Raw genomic sequence first — 20,870 nt, 5'->3', positions numbered from 1 at the left:
TGGGTATTTTGGGAAAAATATTGGAGGGATTTGTGACTACAGTGTTCTACTCAACAATTTCAGATTTTTAAGTCTCCAAAAGCGGTGGATGTGATTATATAATAATAGAAATAGGCAAGTGGGCAGGCTATAGTTTGAGTAGTAACAGTACTTTATATTGATATGGTAGCTTTATAGATGTTCTTTAGAAAACTGTGTAGAAGAAAAAAAAAATCCTAAAGTGCAGATATACCAGGTAGGCTGTAGAACTTCCTAAAGTTTGGGTATAAAGAGATGAGAGTGCACGGAAGCTGTGGCTCTGTCAGCATGTCATTCCTGGGAGCCTGTGGTGCCCCTTGCCCAGGAGTGACTGCTCCCCACTGAGCGGCGCTCTTCCCTGTGGAGTCCCATGTCCAGCTGGGAGCCCTGATCGTTCCCCAGGGTCTTGCCGGGTGGTGAAAAATGCGAATGAAGTGAGCCAAAATAATACAACATTGTTAGAAAAGTACGAGGACAATTGGCTTACCATTGTATTTTGTCCTTCAAAGCTAAGGGAAAAATGTTTTAAAGACAGTGTTTGCAATACCGCGATTAGATTTGCAGTCATTTCCAGTCTTAAAACTGAGAGTAGACTGAGAAGACGTGGAAGGACCCTGCTTGCAGCTGAAGGAAAGTTACATAGTGAAGGCTCAGAGACTCAGAGAAGGGCTAAAGCCATAATGAAAAGGTAGAAAAGGGTTAGCTGTTGACTAGGGATGACTTGCTTCTCCAAAGCAAATACCCTAAGTACTGAAATGGAATTTCATTGGGATTTTCAGGAAAAGGCTGCCCCCCCTTTGCCCCTCCTTCCTGTCACAGGCATCCTTGTACACTTTGGCTCTTTCTGGCTCCTCCTATTTAATGCCTTCTTTTCTGGTTACACTTTATCCCTCCATCTTTTCTACCCTCTTGCCTAAAAACCACTGGCAAAGTAATTCTGGCAGTTTATTCCTCCAGAGAAGTTATTGTCACAAAAGTCAGATGCTGGACGCCTGGGTGGCTCAGTGGTTTGGGGCCTCTGCCTTCGCCTCAGGTCATGATCTCAGGGTCCTGGGATCGAGCCCCACAACGGGCTTTCTGCTCAGCGGCGAACCTGCTTCCTCCTCTCTCTGCCTACTTGTGATCTGTGTCTGTCAAATAAATTAAAAAAAAAAAAAAAAAAAAAGTCAGACGCTGCTCTGACTTAGCGTCTGTGTTAAGAACAGAACAGCCCTACATGGCTGGTTTACCTCTGAACTGTTTGCTCCAAAAAAAAAAAAAAAATCTCATTCTTGGAGTGCAGTGATCTTCCTTGCAGACTAATTCTCTTCCTTAGCCCACAAACTTTCTGCTTTGGAAACAACACTGTAAACAAACTTTGAGGTCAGCAGGAATCACTGATGGTCTGCAGACAACTTTCGAGGTTCGGCACTTGGGAAGAAAGGCAAGAGCCAGACTGAACTGTGCTCTGCCACTCACTGTTTTTGCAGGATTAAAATTAATAACTTCAACTAAGCACAATTTGTATGTGTGAAAATATAATTTTTTAGAACTTTTTATTAAAAACACATTTATTGTGTTTGAATATAAAATTGGAATCCTCTCTCTGCTTTTGTTCAGATGATTGTTTGTGCAACTTCTTGTTTAAATTGGATTAGTACCATGTTAATTTTACATTGCCTCTGGTGAATAGCCACGGGGCTCTAATCTCTGCCAGTAATTTGTCACAGCAAAATCCTCTGGAGGGCCATACAAAACATTTGTGTAGTACGGATTAGACGGGGAAAGCCATATCTTAGATTGTTAATAAATGTTAATGACAAAACCCAGCTGGTAAAGCTTGGAAATAAGATCTAATGCTTGGTGCCTTTTGCCAAAACAATGTTTAAACAGATTTCCATTACTCAAAGGTGACCCAGTATAGTCAATTTGTGAATTAAAAAAATCATACTCCTCTAATGATTTAGGGGGGAAAAAAAAATCTTTTCTATTGCCTCACACCCATAAAAAGCTGTGTTTCTAAGCTGCAATTTTGTGTTGCTGTTGTTGGTCTTTGCAAACGGGGGAGACAACAGCTGTAAAATGGAATGTAAAATGGGTCTGAACTTAGAAAACAAGGAAATGAGCCCCAGACATTCTGGATCTGATGTTTTTCCTACAGGGTGTAGCACAGATCTTTAAAGAATTCTGATTGTTAGACAGTTAAGGGGGAATTTAGTTTCTTTTTCCCGCAGGTCCACCAAGATACACTCTACAGCTATTTTTAAACCCAAACATTCGAGTTTCGTTGTTCTACAGATACTGGGGTTGTGGCTTTAACTTTTGTTTTATAAATAATATGTTTACTAAAAAGCATTTCTTGTCACCTTATAAAATAATTGTCTAGGTAGCATGAAAGCCACTACTTTAAAAAAAAAATCATTAAGAGGTATGAATTTGGTGCTGGAGAAAATTTAACATTTTCATTATGTCAGCTCCATTAACACTAGGTACGTTTGTTCCCAGGACAGGAAATAGAACGAAGATTTGGGGGTAGGGTGTGGGTCTCTTACCATATTTGTGCCCAGTAGATCTGTTTAAAACTAAGCTCTGATGTATTTAGTTAAAACAACACAGACTTCATTGGCTGACATCAGCACTATCTTGTCCAGCCTCCTGCTTATCCACTCGGGGTAATTAATTTGATTAATTTATAAGTAATTTAGCCAAGGAGGGGATGTAAATCTTTGTTTAAGAAAACAGTTGGAGGTCCAAGCCTTGGTTAAAAACTGTGTCTTGAAACCATCCAGGCCCTCCTACTGACTTGTCAGCTCTGGGTTATTTTCAGAAAACTTGACTTGAGTTCCTTAGTTTCGTTGTAAGTTTTTCCCACAGACTTACATGGTATGTGTGAGTGGGAGAGTCAGTAGTGGCCACTTTTTAGCCGCTGTTTAGTCTAGTGTATGCATGTTTACATCTCCTCTCTGGATTTATAGGCAGCTAAGGCAAAATAAAGATTATACTCACTTGATGGAGGAGCCTTTAACCCAGAGCACCTGGCAACAGAGAGGATTTCTTGCTCTAACCTCTAATTTTTGTGCGTGCGTGCGATGATTATTAATGCCACAGACCTGAAGAAAAATGCAAGGCATTTAAAGGCTTTTCTTTAGTGTTTTAGAACTAGAATGTTTCCAGTTTCGTAAAATGACAGTTTTGTAGGTAAAGCTCGTATCATATAATTGGCTTTAGTATTTTTTTTTTCGGCTAGTAATTATGCTTGCTTATTGTAAACAAATGCAAATTATGCAACACTGCATAACACAGAAGAACGAAATCACCAGTATTCTTATCCCCTCCTTAGCCAGTGTTAAGAGTTTGGTATATTTTGGTCGAGCTTTCTTGTCCTTTGTTTTTTAATCATTACTTTTTAAGATAGTCTAACAGTCCAAAGAGGGGACTTAAAGAAAAGATGATGATTCTTAGACACCCCCAACTCCAACTTTATATTTTAAGAAACCGCATTATCGGGGCTTCGGAAGCTCTCCATGTGCCTTCTTTCAACTGTGTCCCCTCCAAAGGGGACCGACTACTTGCCTAAATTTGGTAGCTATTCTTCCTTTGCTTTTCTTTAGTGTGTTTTTAAACGTTATATAGATGGAATCATTTTGTTGTCTACCTTATATGACTTAGAATTGCTTTTAAGATTTAGCTATAGTTAATTTTTATTGCTTAAGAAAAATGAACATATCGCACCATTTATCAAGTCCTTTTTCAGTGATTTTATTTTTTTAACTTAGAATAAGACAACACTGAAAATTTTTATATGTGCCCGAGTTGTTCTTGTATTTATACCAAAAAGTAGAGTTTCTGGTAATAGAGTTCACTGGTTTCTTCTGCTAAATATGGCCAAATTACTTTCCAAAGTGGTGGTACAATTTTTCAGTTCCCAAGCGTGCTAATTGTTATTCTCCATACCATGTCCAGCCCTTGGCTATTATAACGTGTTAATTTTTTCCATTTTGGTGAGTCTGAAATAGTATCACTTTGTGGCTTCAATTTTCATATCCCTGATTACTTCTTTGGAGCATTGTTTTCATTTCTTTTTTTTTTTTAAAGATTTTATTTATTTATTTGTCAGAGAGAGAGCGCGAGCGAGAGCGAGCACAGGCAGACAGAGTGGAAGGTAGAGTCAAGAGGGAGAAGCAGGCTCCCTGCGGAGCAAGGAGCCTGATGTGGGACTCGATCCCAGGACACCGGGACCATGACCTGAGCTGAAGGCAGCTGCTTAACCAACTGAGCCACCCAGGCGTCCCTGTTTTCATTTCTTTATTAACCACTTGTGTGGTATCACTGGGGAATGGGTTTTTTTTTTTTTTTTTTTTTTTTTAAGATTTTATTTGTTAGAGTGCAAGCACAGGCAGACAGAGTGGCAGGCTAGAGGCAGAGGGAGAAGCAGGCTCCCTGCTGAGCAAGGAGCCTGATGTGGGACTCGATCCCAGGACGCTGGGATCATGACCTGAGCCAAAGGCAGCCGTTAACTAACTGAGCCACCCAGGCGTCCCTGGGGAATGGCTTTTTAGGTAGAAGTAAGGCAACAAGTAATCCAGATTTTCAAATTACAGCAGTGATAGTTATTTCAAATTTGACTTGTGATAGGAAGTAGGTGATATGATGGAAAATTGGAATCTTGAATGATAAAGAAATTCTAGAACTGAGAAGTACTTTAAGTGCAATCGAAGATTTCAGTGGATGAATTAATAGCATATTGGTTAGAGCAGAACCAAGAATATATCAACCGAAGTCAATAAAAAGCATCCAACCTGAAAGAGGGCTTAAAAGGATGGAAAATAGAGTCAAGAACATGAGCATCACATGGGATCGACTATATGAGACTGACTTCCTTTTGTGTGTATCTGTGCCCCTGTCTTAGTCTGTTTCGGCGCCATAACAGAATATCACAGACTTAAACAACAGATTGATTTCTACAGCTGTGGAGGCTGGAAGGCCAAGATCACGGTGCTGGTATGTCAGGCTCTACGTTTGGTGAGAGTCTGCTTCCCAGTTCATTAATGACCACCTTTTTGCTGTGTCCTCATGTGGAGGCCCCCGGGAGCTTCCCTTGACCTCTTTTATAGGGGCAGCAATCCCATTTATGAGGGCTCGCCTTCACGACCTAATCACCTCCCAAAGGCCCCATCCCCTAACAGCTCAAAATGGGAATTGAGTTTCATTAGGCACATTTCCCCAGCTATCCAGAAGTAGAGAGTTCCTGAGAAACTTGTTGGAAGTTGAGATGGCACAAGGCAGAGAGTATCCCCAACTTTCCCCCAGTTGGTGTTTTGCCATTTGGCTTTTACAAAAGACCTACATGTATGGTAATGGCTTTTTCAGTAGTAGTCAAACTCTTCTTTGGATTCGTTTAGTCAAAGCCGGTACTAACGTAGGTTTTTTGGAATAATGAAGCCATATATAATAGCGACTTTCAAAAAGGTGGGAAACCTGTATGCATTTTGGAGAGACACAAATATTAAGCCTCTAGCAAGCCCTCAGAAGACAACAGAATGGGAGAGAAAGCAGTATTTGAAGAGATACTAGGTGAGAATTCTCAAAGTAAAAAAAGGTATCAGTTTATAGATAGAAGAGTATTTATGAACTCTAAGCAGAATAAATACTAAGTAAATCATACCTAGATTCATCATAGTAAAATTGCCCAGAAAAAGCAAAACCGTAAGGAATCGGGGTAGAGGAAGGCACGGCCTTCACGGGGACAACAGTCAGACAGATGACTTCACAACAGCTGCGCAGGAATTCATGAGAATACCATCCTTGAAGTACTGAAAGAAAATAACTGCCAACCTCAATTGCTTTATGCAGTGAAAGTGTTCTTCATAAATAACAGTGACATAGGACTTTTCAGACTAACAAAAATTGTGAGACGTTGTCATGGCCAACCTCAAGTAAAAATATAGGGTTTTCTTCAGGCAAAAGGAAAATGATCCCAGAACGTAAACAGGAGAATAAAAAGGAATGGAAAGAAATATCTGACTAAATAGAAATAGTTGTTGATTGTAGGAAACAACCCTCACAGGCTTTGTTGGGTTTAAAATATATGTAGAATTATGGGGCGCCTGGGTGGCTCAGTGGGTTAAAGCCTCTGCCTTTGGCTCAGGTCATGATCCTGGGGTTCTGGGATCAAGCTCCGCATTGGGCTCTCTGCTCAGTGGGGAGCCTGCTTCCTCCTCTCTCTCTCTCTCTCTCTCTCTGCCTGCTTCTCTGCCTACTCGAGATCTCAGTCTGTCAAATAAAAAAATAAAATCTTAAAAAAAAAGTAAAAATGACTAAGAAGCTGATTGGGGGGTGGGGGTGGAAAGACAAAGGATTAATCTAAGAAAAGACCAGAGCAGAGAATAACATAAAAAATATGGAAGAAATACAGCATCCTAACATGTAAAGATTTAAACCAATTATATGACCAGTTGCTTTAAATATAAATGGACGAAATACTGTCATTAGAGACAACTACTACATGAAAAACTAAAAACAACGGCAGTATGCTACTTAGAAGGGATGTGGCTTAAATGTCAAGATATAGAATGGGTAAATTTAAAAAAGGAATTTTACACATTAATACTAATCACAAGAAAGCCAGTCTGGCACTACTTTTGTCAGGCAAAGACTTGAGAGCAAGAGAGATTATTGTAGGTAGTGTTCCTCATCATCAAAGGGTCAGTTCACCTGGAAGATGACAACAGTTCCACCTGTGTATGCACCTGGCAACAGCCACAAATGTATGCGAAGTAAAAAATCAAGAGCACTAAAAGGGGGCAACCCTCTCGGGTCCCCTCCCTCTTTGGGAGCTTTCTACTATTGCTCAATAAACTTTACTATTAAAAAAAAAACATAAAAGGAGAAATAGACAAATTCATAAAAATGGTACATTTTAGTGTAACTCTCCTGGGACGTGATAGAGCAAACAAAATCAGTAATGATTTAGAAGATTTAATCAGTACAACCGTTGGTGTATATATAGAATTATTTCATGAGAGAAGTCTAAAATACACATATTCTAGTGCCCACAGGACATTTAGCCACATTGCTCACATGCAAGATCACACTATTCTAAACAAATTTCATATGGTTGTATTTGAGAGTATTTTCTGTCCACAGTGAGATTAAGCTAAAAATTAATAACAAAAAGTTAATATCCCCATATGACTGAAAATTAAGTAATATACTTCTAATTACCTATAGCTAAACTGAAAACCACAAGTGACATTAGAAAACATTTTGAACCAAAAAATAACAGCATATCAAGACAGGACATTTAATGCAAGCTATGCTTAGTGGGAAATTTTGTAACCTTGAGTACACTTAAAAAATAAAAGCAAAAAAATTATTTTTTAAATACCACTTTCAGATGGTCAGTAAGAGTAAGAAATTAAGGCAGCTAGAAGAAAGGGATGAATAAAAATTCATGAAATAGGGTGAAAATATACAACAAAATGAAAAAAATGAAAAGTTCTTTCTTAAAAAGACCTCCTTCGTGGCAGACTATTCAAGGACAAAAAGAGGATGTACTAAGTTTCAGCATCAAGAATAGAAAAGAGTGACATAGGGCTATTGATCCCATAGTCACTAAAAGAAATAAGAGAATGGTAATACAATTTTTCTGTAAACTTTGAGAAACAGAACTTACAAAGCTGACACAAGAAGAAACAAAATATTAATTGGGTAGCTATTAAGGAAATTGAATCGAATCTGTAATGAAAAACTTTCACATAAAGGCTCTAGACCTAGATGGCTTCACATTTGAATTTTAGTAAAAACATTAGAAAGAAATACCACTAATCATAGACAAACTGTTTCAGAAAGTAGAAAGTCTGAACACTTCTTTTTTAAAATGAGACTAGCATACTCTTGATCCCCAAATCAACAAGAACATTTAAGAACAAAATAAGTGGGACCGTTTCAAGAACACTGATAAACCACTTATAACAATCACAACAGAGTTTATTAAATAAAAGCAAACATGGGGGCGCCTGGGTGGCTCAGTGGGTTAAGCCTCTGCTTTTTGCTCAGGTTATGATCTCAGGGTCCTGGGATCAAGCCACGCATCAGGCTCTCTCCTCGGCAGGGAGCCTGCTTCCTCCTCTCTCTGCCTGCCTCTCTGCCTGCTTGTGATCTGTCGAATAAACAAAATCTTTAAAAATAAAAAAAATTTAAAAAAATTAAAAGCAAACATGGGAGTGTACTACCTTAAAAAAATACAAGGGAGTAAAAATCAGGAGGGTCTATTAGATGGAAAGGTGAAAATAAAACTGCTGTTATTTGTAGAGCACTTACACTTAGAAAACCAGAAAGTATCTACAGATGACCAAGTAGAATTAGTGAGTTTAGCAAGTTTGCTGGAAACCAATTCAGTATATAAATGTCAATGTTAATTCTCTATACTAGAGCCAATTAGAAAAGGAGACTTTAAAATCTCTGCCATTTACTATAGCATCCAGAAAGAAGAAACACCCAGAGGCATATTCTAAGAAAGTTGTTACCCTTACTATATAAAAAAGTATAAAATACTCAGTGAAATTAAAGAAGACCTAAATATTTGAAGTAAATGTTGTTCACTGATTTAAGAATCAATATTGTGAAGATAATGGTTTGGCCAAGGTGGTCTGAAGATTAAGCATAATCATAATCAAATCCCAGGAGGCTTTTTTTTTTTTCCAGCCACAGAAACGGAAATTGATATAAAAATATGGAAGACTTAGACTGTCCCTCATCAAGGTTCATTATTTTAAAAGTTACAGTATTAAGGCTATATGATTTAATGCAAGGGTAGAGAAATAGATCAGGTTAGAGAGCCCATTAACAAACCCATACATATATGGACAGAAGTGGTGTGTGAGTGCGGTTATTGCCAAGCAGGAGGAGAGGATATTTCTTAAGTAGATGTTGCCATGTCAGTTGGAGTTCTTTGGCAGGGGGGTGGGGTGGGGGAGAAACTTGATCTCACACATACTCAAAACCCAGTGCATATGAATTATCGATCTAAATGAAGCTTCAAGATGCTACAAAACAGCATCCCCATACAAAAGTGTCTTTAAGACTAAGGCAGGCAAAAACTTCCTTAAGTTGGACATAAAAGGCACTAGCTAGAATAGAATCGATAAATTTGGACTATGTTAACATTAAGTCAGAAACACCATTACAGGAATGAAAAATGCAAGACAAAACTAGTGGAAAATATTTGCAATTTAAATAACCAACAAAAGACTTAACCCCTGTATATATAAGGTACAATGAATATATCAGTAAGGAAAAATGCATAACCAAGTAGACCTAAGCGCCAGATGGTAACAGGAACTTTACAAAAGAAGAAGGCCATTAAAATACTAAACCATGTTTAACCTCATTAGTGCTGGAAAACAATGGAAAATTTACAGCGAGATGCCACTACATAAACCTATCAGAATGGTTTAAATGAAAAAAAAAAAAATCACATTATGCTAAGAATATGGAGCACTGGAGTGCTCACAGGAAAGTATAAATTCGTACTGCTACTTTAAAAACTGTTGGACAATACTTATTAATACGGAAATTCTCCTACCCTGTGGCCCTTCCGTTTAAGTCCTAGGTATCTCCCCAGTAGAAAGGCATACCAACATAGGCATACAAACCTAGGCCTGTAGACATGTATGATACTATTTACATCAGTGTTTGAGAACGAAACTACAGACCAACCCACATGTCCCTTAACAGCGGAATGAACAGATTATATATTCATCTAATGTGATACTATGTAGTAATGGCAATCCTCAAACGAAATGTCCCTACAGCAATCTGTACAAAGAACTCTGAGCTAACTGTTTGATGGTGGGGGTTTATAGCCCCGCCTGCAGTACCAGACCCGTCCGTTCCTGAGACCGGCTGATTCAGTCATGGGCCAGCCATTCTGGGGAAACTCGCCCATTTTATTCCAAGACATTTTGTCCTGTGTGCAGAGATTCTTGTGTGAACTTAGAGAAAGGAGGGGCAAGGCATACTCTGACCTGAGGCGGACGTGAACTTAGTGACCAGTGGAGAGACCATTCATCTGGGTTTTCACGGTGTATCTTATCTTTGTATAATTTACCATTTCTTAGATGCTTTTACCACTGGTCCCTTGGCAACTCACTGTGTTGCCAGAAGACTCTTCCCTCCTTCATCCTGGGTTCTCTTATGGTATTTCGCTAACCTCAGTACTGACTGGGCCTTGAATGACTGTGGCTGACCGCAAGAAGAAGGGACTTTTTTAAAAGATTTTATGTATTTATTTGACACAGAGAAAGAGATCACAGGTAGGCAGAGAGGCAGGCAGAGAGACGGGGAAGCAGGCTACTCACTGAGCAGAGAGCCCGATGTAGGGCTCGATCCCAGGACCCTGAGATCATGACCGGAGCTGAAGGCAGAGGCTTGACCCACTGAACCACCCAGGTGCCCGAAGAGGGGGCTTCTGAAGAGAACTTGGCCCTTTCTAGACAGTGTGATTCGGAATGAGCCCACATGGCTGTATCATGGGTCCTGTCTGATAGGATTATGATCTCAAGCCAGAGTCATATGAAATATATATACTCCTCACATTCAAGTTCTGGCTTGTTTCTTTCTTTCCAGAGGGAGCAAGAAAGTCAAATGGCCCATCTAAAAAAACAGCAAGAAGAGCTGGAACAGATGCGACTACGCTACCTGGCTGCTGAGGAAAAAGATACGGTGAAGACCGAGAGACAGGAATTGCTGGATATCAGAAATGAATTAAACAGGTACAATAACCAAAAAATTCCTTTTTTTTGCCCCCCATACAGAAATGGGAGTTCCAGTAGGAAAACCTCTTCATTAGCCATGGGTCCAGGGCTGTCCGAAATAAAGGACTTCCCGTGTCAGCTGTAGTACGTGGGCTGCCACAACCACAAGTCTACCCAAAAGACCGTTCTGCTCACGTTTATTGCCATGAATGTAGCTGTATTTAGCTGGTTCATTCCTGTTCATATCCTTAGCACTTTAAATTTTATTTTTGTGTGACTAATGTAGGATTGTTGTTACTACTTCAAGGTAATTGATTATACTGAATTTTTAATAACAATAGACACTTCAAATCTAGTTATATTATTAATATAAATAAAATAGCCCTTATTTATTAAGCCCTTACTGTATGCCAGGAGCTATGCTAAGTGCTTTCTTTGCTCTTTTTTTTTTTTTCTCTTAAAAACAACTTTTTGAGGAAGATATCCCCATTTAGAGATGAGGAACCTGCTGATTAGAAATTTACGTACCCTTTCCAAGGTCATATAGCTAGTAGATCATAGAGTCAGCATGGAAATGTGGTTCTATGGCTATGTATATTTTTTAAGACTTTATTTTTTAGAGAGAGAAAGAGAGGGAGAGCCAGCATGCTCACAAGTGGGGGAAGAGGCAGAGGAAACAGCCTCAAGCTGACTCCCCGAAGAGTAGAGAGCCTGAGGCAGGACTGGATCCCAGGAATGTGATTGTGACCTGAGCTGAAACCAAGAGTCCAGCGCTTAACTGACTACACCACTCCCAGTTGGCCCTGTGGCTGTATTTTTTAATTATCGTTCAACACCAGGCCTCTCTGTAATGTCATGTTCATCTTAGTGACAATTTCAGCAGCACTTCATGTCAGAAAAGCCATCGTTAGAAAACAACTTAAGAACAAATTCTTTTTGGAGGGGTTTTGGGAGAAGGCTTTTTAACTTAGTTTGTGAAGACACTAGTATTTTTGTTCCAGCAAAGCCTACTCTCTTAACGTGGACTGCCTTCACTGTAGATTGGGTGGCTTCAACAACAAATTCATTTTCTCATAGTTCTAGAGGTTGCAAGTTCAAGATCAAGTACCAGTATGGTTAGTTTCTGTGAGGACCCACTGGCTTATTCACATCTGCCTCACACTGTGTCTCTTCTAATAAGAGCTTCTAATAAGGTCCCTGCCTTCAGGATCTCATCCAAACTGCATCATCTCCCAAAGACCCATTTGGCAGATAGCATCACATTATGGTTAGAGCTTCAGCCTCTTACTTTTCGGGACACAAAATTCAGTTCAGAGCACATACGTTTGACATCTGCAGTCACTATCAGGTCATTTCAGAGCTGAAGTAAATAATCGCATTTACAATACTGCTGTATACGTGTCATTTGGAAAAGGTCAAGTACCATGAGACAGGGGTCAGTTTTGACTCTTTCCTTTTATTCCGCAGATAATTAGTATGCAATGTGTTACAAACAGGGAGGATGTTATAAACGACCCTTGCTTTCTAAAATTTTGCAGTCATATACTTTTGTTTGTTTGTTTTACTTTATTTTAGCATATAGGTATTAAGCCTCTGCTGTTCGCTAAGCACTCTTTTGGTGGCTGAAATACCAGTAAGCCATCTGGCTATCAAATTTGCAGATCAAGCACATTTGAATTTTGAGAACTTAAGCCACTAAGTACATTAGAAATAAAAGCAGAGTCTTCTGTATAAATTACAGGGCAGACCTGATTGACCTAAGTGATGGGAAAGGCAGGAGCAGACCATTGATGTGAGGGGGCCTGGGCAGACGCATGGGGCCACGACCAGTGGTGTGACACAACTGTCACAGCACCATCTTTATAAAGATAAAATCTAATAGTTGCAAATTAAAACATTTTTATAGCCACTTGCATAAGGGAGTATAAAGTTCTCTCTTTATTGTACATTCTCAATTAAAAACCTACTCCACTGTCCAAGTTGGTATTACTCTCACTTAGGAAAGTATACAAAGTATACTTAACATTCGCAAGGTCACGCGATTAACAGTATTCCACTGGAAACACCCAAGTCCCAGGCTGGTACCTGCTGTCGCTTCTCTGACCTCTAGATGAGGCATCACAAACATACAAGATCTTCCAATGTACATGCTGTCTAAACCAGGCATTCACATCGAAACGCTATCCCCAACACCTAGCAGCACTGTGGGGTACATAGAGGTATTGCTTGAATGACTTGGGAAAATTTTGTTTAAAACAATCAAAAGGATTTACCAACGACTTAAAGGCCAGCAATAAAGGGTGATTAAATAAGAGTACATCCAAGTGAGAGAATGTTGTGAAGCCCTTTAGAAGACTCTAAAAGATGCAGGAAAACATTTTATCAGTAAGTGGAAAAAAGTAGTACACAGCCTTGCCTTTATCCTATCATCGGCTTCTTAGAAAAATATTTAAGACATACGCATTTTTAATTGAAAAGAAATACAGAAAATTATTACTTAGATTGGTTATCTTTAGATAAGATCATCATGATTTCCTTTCCTTTTTCTAGAATTTCACATTTCTAGAACTGCTACAGTTCTTACATATTTTATAATTAGAAAAACAAGTATTGTTTTCAAAACTGTCTTTTATGAGCATGTTCACTCTGGCTAGCCAAATGGAATACTGGTTTTTGTTATCTTCCTGAAAATAATGCTACAGGCATAATTTCCCATTAAATCATTTTTTGAAACGGTGTTTTGTTAACTAAAAAAAAAAAATCAAAACCCCAAACAGCATTTATTGCCTGCTTAGAGTGGCGTCTGTTCTTGACTTCTCAGGTTAAGGCAACAAGAACAGAAACAGTACCAGGATTCCAGAGAGATTGCAAGCGGAAAACTGGACAGCCCGCGTGGCAATGCCCTGGAAGAGGGTTTGGATGATTATTTGACTCGACTCATAGAAGAAAGGGATACTTTGATGAGGACGGGTGTGTATAATCACGAGGATCGAATAATAAGTGAACTAGACCGACAGATCAGAGAGGTTTTGGCAAAAAACAATGCCAGTAATTAATACCATTTGGAAAATCTTTACAGAGACTCCAGGCCTGAATATTAATTTCATTGTAAAACCCTCGAAAGAAGGGAAAATGGATATTTTAAAACCAATTTTCAATTTTTTATAAGCAAAATTTTGTATGTTACTGTACAGTATTTATTTGATTTTATTTACTTTATGCTACCTCTCCCACTCTGGTTTTATTTGTAATTGCATTTTATATACTCATTTTAAATGACTTTTCAGTGTTTCTCATAATTTATAATTTCCTGGCTAACTTTCCCAGCAGCTTTTCCTGAGATTTGTCCTTAGAGAAATGACTGCAGTAATTTCCAGTTGTATAATTTTTCACATTGAGCCGAAAGAGTATATGTTGCACTTTAAAAATGCTGCATCCTATTCATTTGAATATGGCTATCTTGAAAGTTGAGGCCAATTGTAAACAATTTTATTTTACTTTAGACAGCTTGTGTTTTAACTTGTAATATTGGACAGGTTTGAAAACAGAAAGCAAGATCAATGCAGAGAAGCGCTAGGCTCTATTGAATGACAACCTAGGCATTTATTTAAATAAAGTTAATACAGAATAAACTTGTTTCCACACCCATTGAATTTCCAAATTTTCACTGTGCTCCTAACTTTTAGGAAGATACAAGTCAAAGTCACAGTTTAAAAAGATGCTTGTCTGCCCATCCATGCCCCAGATTGTATTTTGATTTCTTGAAAACTCAAACCCTCTGTAATATAACAGACACAAAGGCTTCTGCTGAGAAAGAAGAGGGAGAAACAACTATTTTTTACTCCACTAATTTTGATCAGTTGGATGTTAAAGTACACGAGATGCAGTCACTGGGGCTTCCCTCTGGAGTGCCCTCCCCTGCGAACTTCTGAGAATTCCTACACGGCTCGGCTTCATAGCCCATCTTGGCCCTTAGGGCAGCACTTTCCACCTCCTTTTCCAGAGTCTGTTAGCCAATTCACAGATTATGCGAGTCTTAAAATAGAAGTAGTTTGCAATTTCTGATTCCCAGATATAATACATTTAAGTAGATTTTAGGAAATATATAGTGTTTACCGAGTACTTCCCTAAAAGCAGAATAGGCTGGAAACAAGAAAATTTTCTATCGTTTTCAAGAAGGTGTATTTTTGGGGGGAAAGCAAAGCCCCAGCCGCAGTCTATGTTTTGTTTTGTTTCCTTAATAACAAAGTATTAATCTTCTAAAAAACACCCCAGCAGTACAATGACAGAGACCAAAATGACTGAATGAGAGACTAACAACTCTGACTCCCAGCAGGAATGTGAACTTCGTTATGGTTAGACATTTCTCTCACTGATTCTCCGGCCACAGGGGCCACATGCGTGGAACCAAGCATTTCTGTTGCAGAAGGGCGCTGGTGAAATCCAGCCCCTGGGCCTTCGGGGGGTTGGTGTGCGGCGCCTGACTGTCCTCCAACACTAGAGGGGGCCTCAGATTTAGAGAAACGAAAAGGACTTTTCTCCTCCGGTGTGTGGTTCACTTCGCCCTCTGTAAAGCCAGCTTCTGGCTCTGTAGCTTCAGCAATAAAAACCAGAATCCTGCGGACATGGAGTGCCCCAGCAGTCTCTTACTTCTGTGCCTCCACAGAGCAGGCCCGTGACCGGCGCCTCCTGTCACCCTGTGGGCTGGGTTCTTAGGGGCGTACATTACCTGTGCTTTCATAGGTCTGGCACTGGGGAACATCTGAAATTGCGCCATCTTTTGCAGTCTTTCAGCAACAGCCAATTCGTGCACAAGGGTCATTTCATGACCCTCCCAGGGTCGGAAAGCTGAGTGTCAGCACGGTAGGTGAAGGAAGGGGGGTGCCTGCTGAGGGAGGTGGCTTCCTCATTACCACACTGAACGGCAGACCTCTCGTCGTGTATTTCTATGTGAAACAAAATTCCCCTCCAAGATGTCTGGGGCTCCTTGACACAGGGGAAGCCCAGTTTCCACGTCTGAGGCTGGTGCCTGCTACGTGGGAAGGGGGCAGCAGGGCTGTGCCTGGTCAGTCAGGGTCTTGCCCTGGGCCAAGTCAGGGCTGTGCAGGGTCTGGAGACCTGGAGAGCTCTTTTACTGCTGCAGCCCGGTGATTTCGACCAGACCTGCGTTCCTGTTTGCAGATGGGGGAGTCTGAGTGACTTAAGGACGGATTGGGGCACCACAGAAACATCTGGGGGAGAGAACAGTCTGGTTGGACCACCTACTGCTCTGTCCACTGCTGCCCAGCATGAATGTCAGGTATCAGTTCACAAAACATACCTCCTGTTCTTCCAGTCTGAAGACCAGTCCTCTGCTAGCTCCGAGCAGAATTTTACAGTCTGGCCTCTTACTGCCATTGTGTCCACATTCATGGAATAGCTGACTTGATTGCTTTTATCGATACAATTCACAACAATAAAACCTACCTTTTTTTTTTTTTTGTAATTTGACAGAGACCACAAGCAGGCAGAGAGGCAGGCAGAGAGAGAGGAGGAAGCAGGCTCCCCGCTGAGCAGAGAGCCCAATATGAGGCTCGATCCCAGGACCCTGAGATCATGACCTGAGCCGAAGGCAGAGGCGTTAACCCACTGAGCCACACAGGCGCCCCTGAAACCCACCTTTTCAAAGAATACAGTTCAGGGGGTTTTAGTATATTCTAGTATATTTAGTATATTCTCATCCTACAGATGTCCTACAGCCATCACCACTATGTAATTCTAAAGCCCTTTTGTCACGCTCAAATGAAACTCTGTAGGGATGTCACTCCCCATTCTCCCCTCTGCCCAGCCTGGCGACCGCTAACCTGCTTCCTGTCGCTGTGGCTTTGGCGATTCTGGACATTTCATATAAATGACATCCCAGATTCTCTATTTAAAACCAGAAATAAGAGAAAACCTGAAGTAATTCTCCATAAGCAGCAGTTCCTATGATATATAACGTTTTATCACGTGTTGAATGAAGGGATACGGAGATGTAGAAGGCCACACTAAGGGTGTAATGTGTCAAGTTACACGTAAGAACATAGCTCGACTCTGACTCTCCATTCCTGACCAAGGCCACGATGAGCATGAACAGCGAGAGGTGAAAAATGTTCTGTTATACGATCTCCGAGCATTGCCATGCTGCTGGCAGTGATGACTGGTACAAGCGTCAGGCCCCAGAACCTTCCCTGCATCGCAAGCCATCCCCGGGTTCTGCCGAGGTCGGCAATAATGAGAAGCATGGGTGACCACAGAGCAGGTCAGGGTGGACAGAGAATAGGTCTAGCTCCCTTTCTGCCATGTGCCAGGACTGAAATAGTGCCTGCCACGTGCGGGCACTCAGTAGTTGGTGGATTCATAAGATCTCTCATGTATGGTCTATCATGTATGGTCTCTCGGTCCAAAGACATAAAAAATTAACTATGATGGAGATGCTAGGAAAACAGGCTCTCTTGACCTTACCACCCAGGTCCTACTGAAGTTGAAGCTGCCTTTGTTGCACTGTCCTGCCTTTAAAAATTGTGCTTTGGAATGTCCACAATAGCCAAACTATGGAAAGAACCGAGATGTCCATCCACAGATGAATGGATAAAGAAGAGGTGGTATATATACACAATGGAATACTATGCAGCCATCAAAAGAAATGAAATCTTGCCATTTGTGACAACGTGGATGGAACTAGAGGGTATCAGGCTTAGTGAAATAAGTCAAGCAGAGAAAGACAACTATCATATGATCTCCGTGATATGAGGAAGTGGTGATGCAACATGGGGGCTTACGGGAGTAGGAGAAGAATAAATGAAACAAGATGGGATTGGGAGGGAGACAAACCATAAGTGACTCTTAATCTCACAAAACAAACAGGGTTGCTGGGGGGAGGGGGGTGGGGTTATGGACATTGGGGAGGGTATGTGCTTTGGTGAGTGTTGTGAAGTGTGTAAACCGGGCGATTCACAGACCTGTACCCCTGGGGATAAAAATATATGTTTATAAAAAATAAAAAATTTTAAAAAAGTTGTGCTTTGGGGCACCTGTGCTTTTGGGGCGCTTCAGTCATTAAGCATCTGCCCTGGGTTCGGGTCATGATCCTAGAGTTCTGGGATTGCGCCCCACATCGGGCTCCCTGCCCCAACCCCTGCTGTGCTCTCTCCAACAAATAAGTACTAAATAACTAACTAAATAAATATTGTCAAATGCCTGGAGATGGAATGAGTACCAATGACCAGGGGCTGGGGTGGGGAGTGAGAATGAGTGAGTGCTGAGTGGGGACAGAATTTGTTGAGGATGATGAAAAAGTTCCAGATCAGGGATAGTGGAAATGGTTGCACAGCCCTGTGAATGTATTTAATGCCGGTGAATTAGGCACTTAAAATGGTTATAACTTTATGTGCATGTGTTTTACCACAACTTAAAAAAAGCTTGCTTCCTCCATGAGTTGCCTGTCAAGACTTTCTGGAAGATCCTATCTTCTCATTCCCTGACAGTAGAAACGGATCAATCACTTCATTAGATGTTTGTTGGACCTTTGTTAACAAAACCCAGAGGACCTGAAAATTAGTGGCTACTTTTTCATTCCTGACTTCTGGAGGTGAATTGCAGGAACCTTGAAACTTGCCTAACATCCCCGTGCTTTATAAAATTAAGGTCTTGTTGTTGAACAACAACAAAAACCCAGACGGACAAAATCCATGACCAGCGCTGTGTTATAGAGCAGGTAGTCCAGACTGTGGACATAAAGTGGATTGAGAATTTTCCACAGTGGGTTTCAAGTTGCCGAAAGTAGGCTTCATAGTCTTACTGTCGGTTGGTGGTCCTACCGAGCGATGAAGTGATTTGTGTGGGAGCGCTGGATAGTCTGCCTGAATAATTGTTCATATGGTACGATGTGAAAATGTAAACTCATCCTTGATACTTGTGTTTTGGCAACTGTAACAGGCTCTGGAGCCCAGACTTTCCCACATTCCCTTTTCTGCTGCCCGCTCTGGAGCACTGCTTACCCTTGCTTCTTCCTCTTTTCTCCCCTTGGCTTCTGTGACTCAAGGAAACCAAGATGTAACCCCTCTTTCTTGGTGTACGTGGGAAATTCAGACAGCATAGCGTAAGCACCTGCATTTTTCACATAAACCAAAAGACCCAGAGTGTTCACAGATTCTATCATATAACCTTGATTTGGCATCAAGGTCAAATCCACTCTTGTTAGGAATGTAACTTTAGAAAGGCTGCTATATACTTAAATCTCGTTTTATTTGCTTCTCTGGGGGTTGTCTTCATGTTTTCATTAGAAATGTTTTTACAGATGGAGGCTCTTCAGATATAAAGTTGCTGAAGTGGAGACTCAGAAGTTTAGCTTTCAAATTAAAGGGCGGTGGAAATCTGTTTAGAGAGATTAATTTATAGATAAATAATTTACTGACTGATACACTAATGTGCAAGGATCCCCAGAGGCTTTTAAAGATGTAGTCATTATATTCTTAAGGTTTCTAAGAATGTTAAACCTGTCATTCATAACAGGAGAGAACTAAAATAAGGCTCATTTATAATTTCTTCTTGGAAACATTTCAGCCACAAATTCATAGACAAATATTTTTTCTTTTCCAAATAACCCATCTAATAGTTGGACAGCACACTCCTTTTCTTGAGTAACATGTTAACTAGTTGAAAGCATGCAGATGCATTGGATGAATGCTGAGTTGTCCTGAATATTTTATATTAAAACTTGGCTAGAGAAAAAGAAGTATTACCGCAAAATCTTACTTGGACATTATTGTAAATTTTAGCGAATGCCAACCCAACACCAAGAAAGTCTGTGCCTGGTAGGTTTGCAGTATTTTAAGCAGATTCTCCCCTTAGTGAATAGACGGAACAGGATTAAGGCATCCAAGAACTGGTTCCCTTGCTAGGACTTCTTTCTGTAACCTGAAAAGGCAGCATTGGGTCGCTGACATTTCCATCTGTTCGCCTGATAGAAATTCTGGATTGCCAGGCAAGACCTGGTACTGTCCTCCTTGAGTTCAGTTCAGATTTTGTGAAAAATCTGATGCCCTGAAGAAAGTACGGCAAATCAAGAACTTGGGGGCGTAAATACTGAGCACCTGTCTTCATGCTGTTTAGGTTGGACGAGCCAGTGTGTGGCGGCTTCACCTTATTGCGGCCTCGAGGAAGGAAATTTCAGTCCTGACTTAGCTCCATTGTCGGCAGATGAGCTTAATGGTCTTGTCTTGGTCTCTGACAGATGTTTATTTAGGTAACCAGCTGAAATCTGTCAAATTTGCACGAAGAAAATGAAGGTACCAAATAGGAAGTCGTTTCATAAATAGTCTTCAGAAGTAATTTAGCCCACAGACTCACTCTGCCGATAAAAATTGTACCAGCCTGCCCACATGTGGCCTTCTGTCAGTCGCTCTGTTGTCGACTCACACTCCTCCCCCTTCTCCCTCTGTGCGCGTGTGTTTACCAGGAACAAATGAGGCGCAAAATGTGTGTTCCAAAGATTCTTTTAGAAACCCACAAAAAAGAAAAGGAGAAAGAGAGAGAGTAGAAAGAATAGCCCACACCCCAGTTTTGTCCTTCAATCCACCTTTTCCCTTCCTAACGGCTGTAAGGTGCCATTTGGTTTTGCTATTCGTCGGCTCTTATGGTTTGAACCTTATTGTCACTGTCCCGATCGACAAGGTGTCTGTGAAGCTAGTGGCCCACATACGCAGGAGGAGCAGATGTCAGCCTAGTCTGTTGCTGCCTGAAGCCCCACTTGAAACTTGCTGCATTCACACGGTCATTGTAATGTGCCCTCCAGTGTGTGCATTCACTGACCAATCCTTCAGGCATGTCCTACCAGATGAGAGAGAGTAAGCTGCCCATTCTACTGAGATCAGATGAACTGAGGTATTCATCATGATTATATACATTTATAATTTTTATATTTATATAGTATTGTGTTTACATATGTATCAACTGGAACTCCTTTGTTTAGTATGGGATTCTCTTTAGTCATATATAAATCACTCATGCTGCACTTCCTATCATAGTATCTTAGAAATTACACCCACCACTGTTATCAGCAAATGGAGGTAGGTAATAGTGGGCCTCTCTTCTCTT

General features: G+C 40.7%; 1 protein-coding gene across 3 annotated transcripts in view; it reads left to right on the top strand.

The window, feature by feature from the left end:
* The window catches only part of CEP120 (centrosomal protein 120), an 81,784-nt gene extending 66,404 nt beyond the window's left edge, over positions 1-15,380 (top strand). For all 3 annotated transcript variants that reach the window (XM_032335486.1, XM_032335487.1, XM_032335488.1), the window contains 2 exons: positions 10,627-10,772; positions 13,576-15,380. In XM_032335486.1, the coding sequence (XP_032191377.1) occupies positions 10,627-10,772; positions 13,576-13,810 (381 nt within the window). In that variant the 3' untranslated portion in view covers positions 13,811-15,380. The remainder of the gene's footprint in view (positions 1-10,626; positions 10,773-13,575) is intronic.
* The last annotated feature ends 5,490 nt before the right edge of the window (positions 15,381-20,870 follow it).

The sequence above is a fragment of the Mustela erminea genome, chromosome 3 (genome assembly GCF_009829155.1).
Source record: "Mustela erminea isolate mMusErm1 chromosome 3, mMusErm1.Pri, whole genome shotgun sequence".
Classification (NCBI taxonomy): domain Eukaryota; kingdom Metazoa; phylum Chordata; class Mammalia; order Carnivora; family Mustelidae; genus Mustela; species Mustela erminea.
This window is presented reverse-complemented; position numbering and strand designations above follow the sequence as displayed.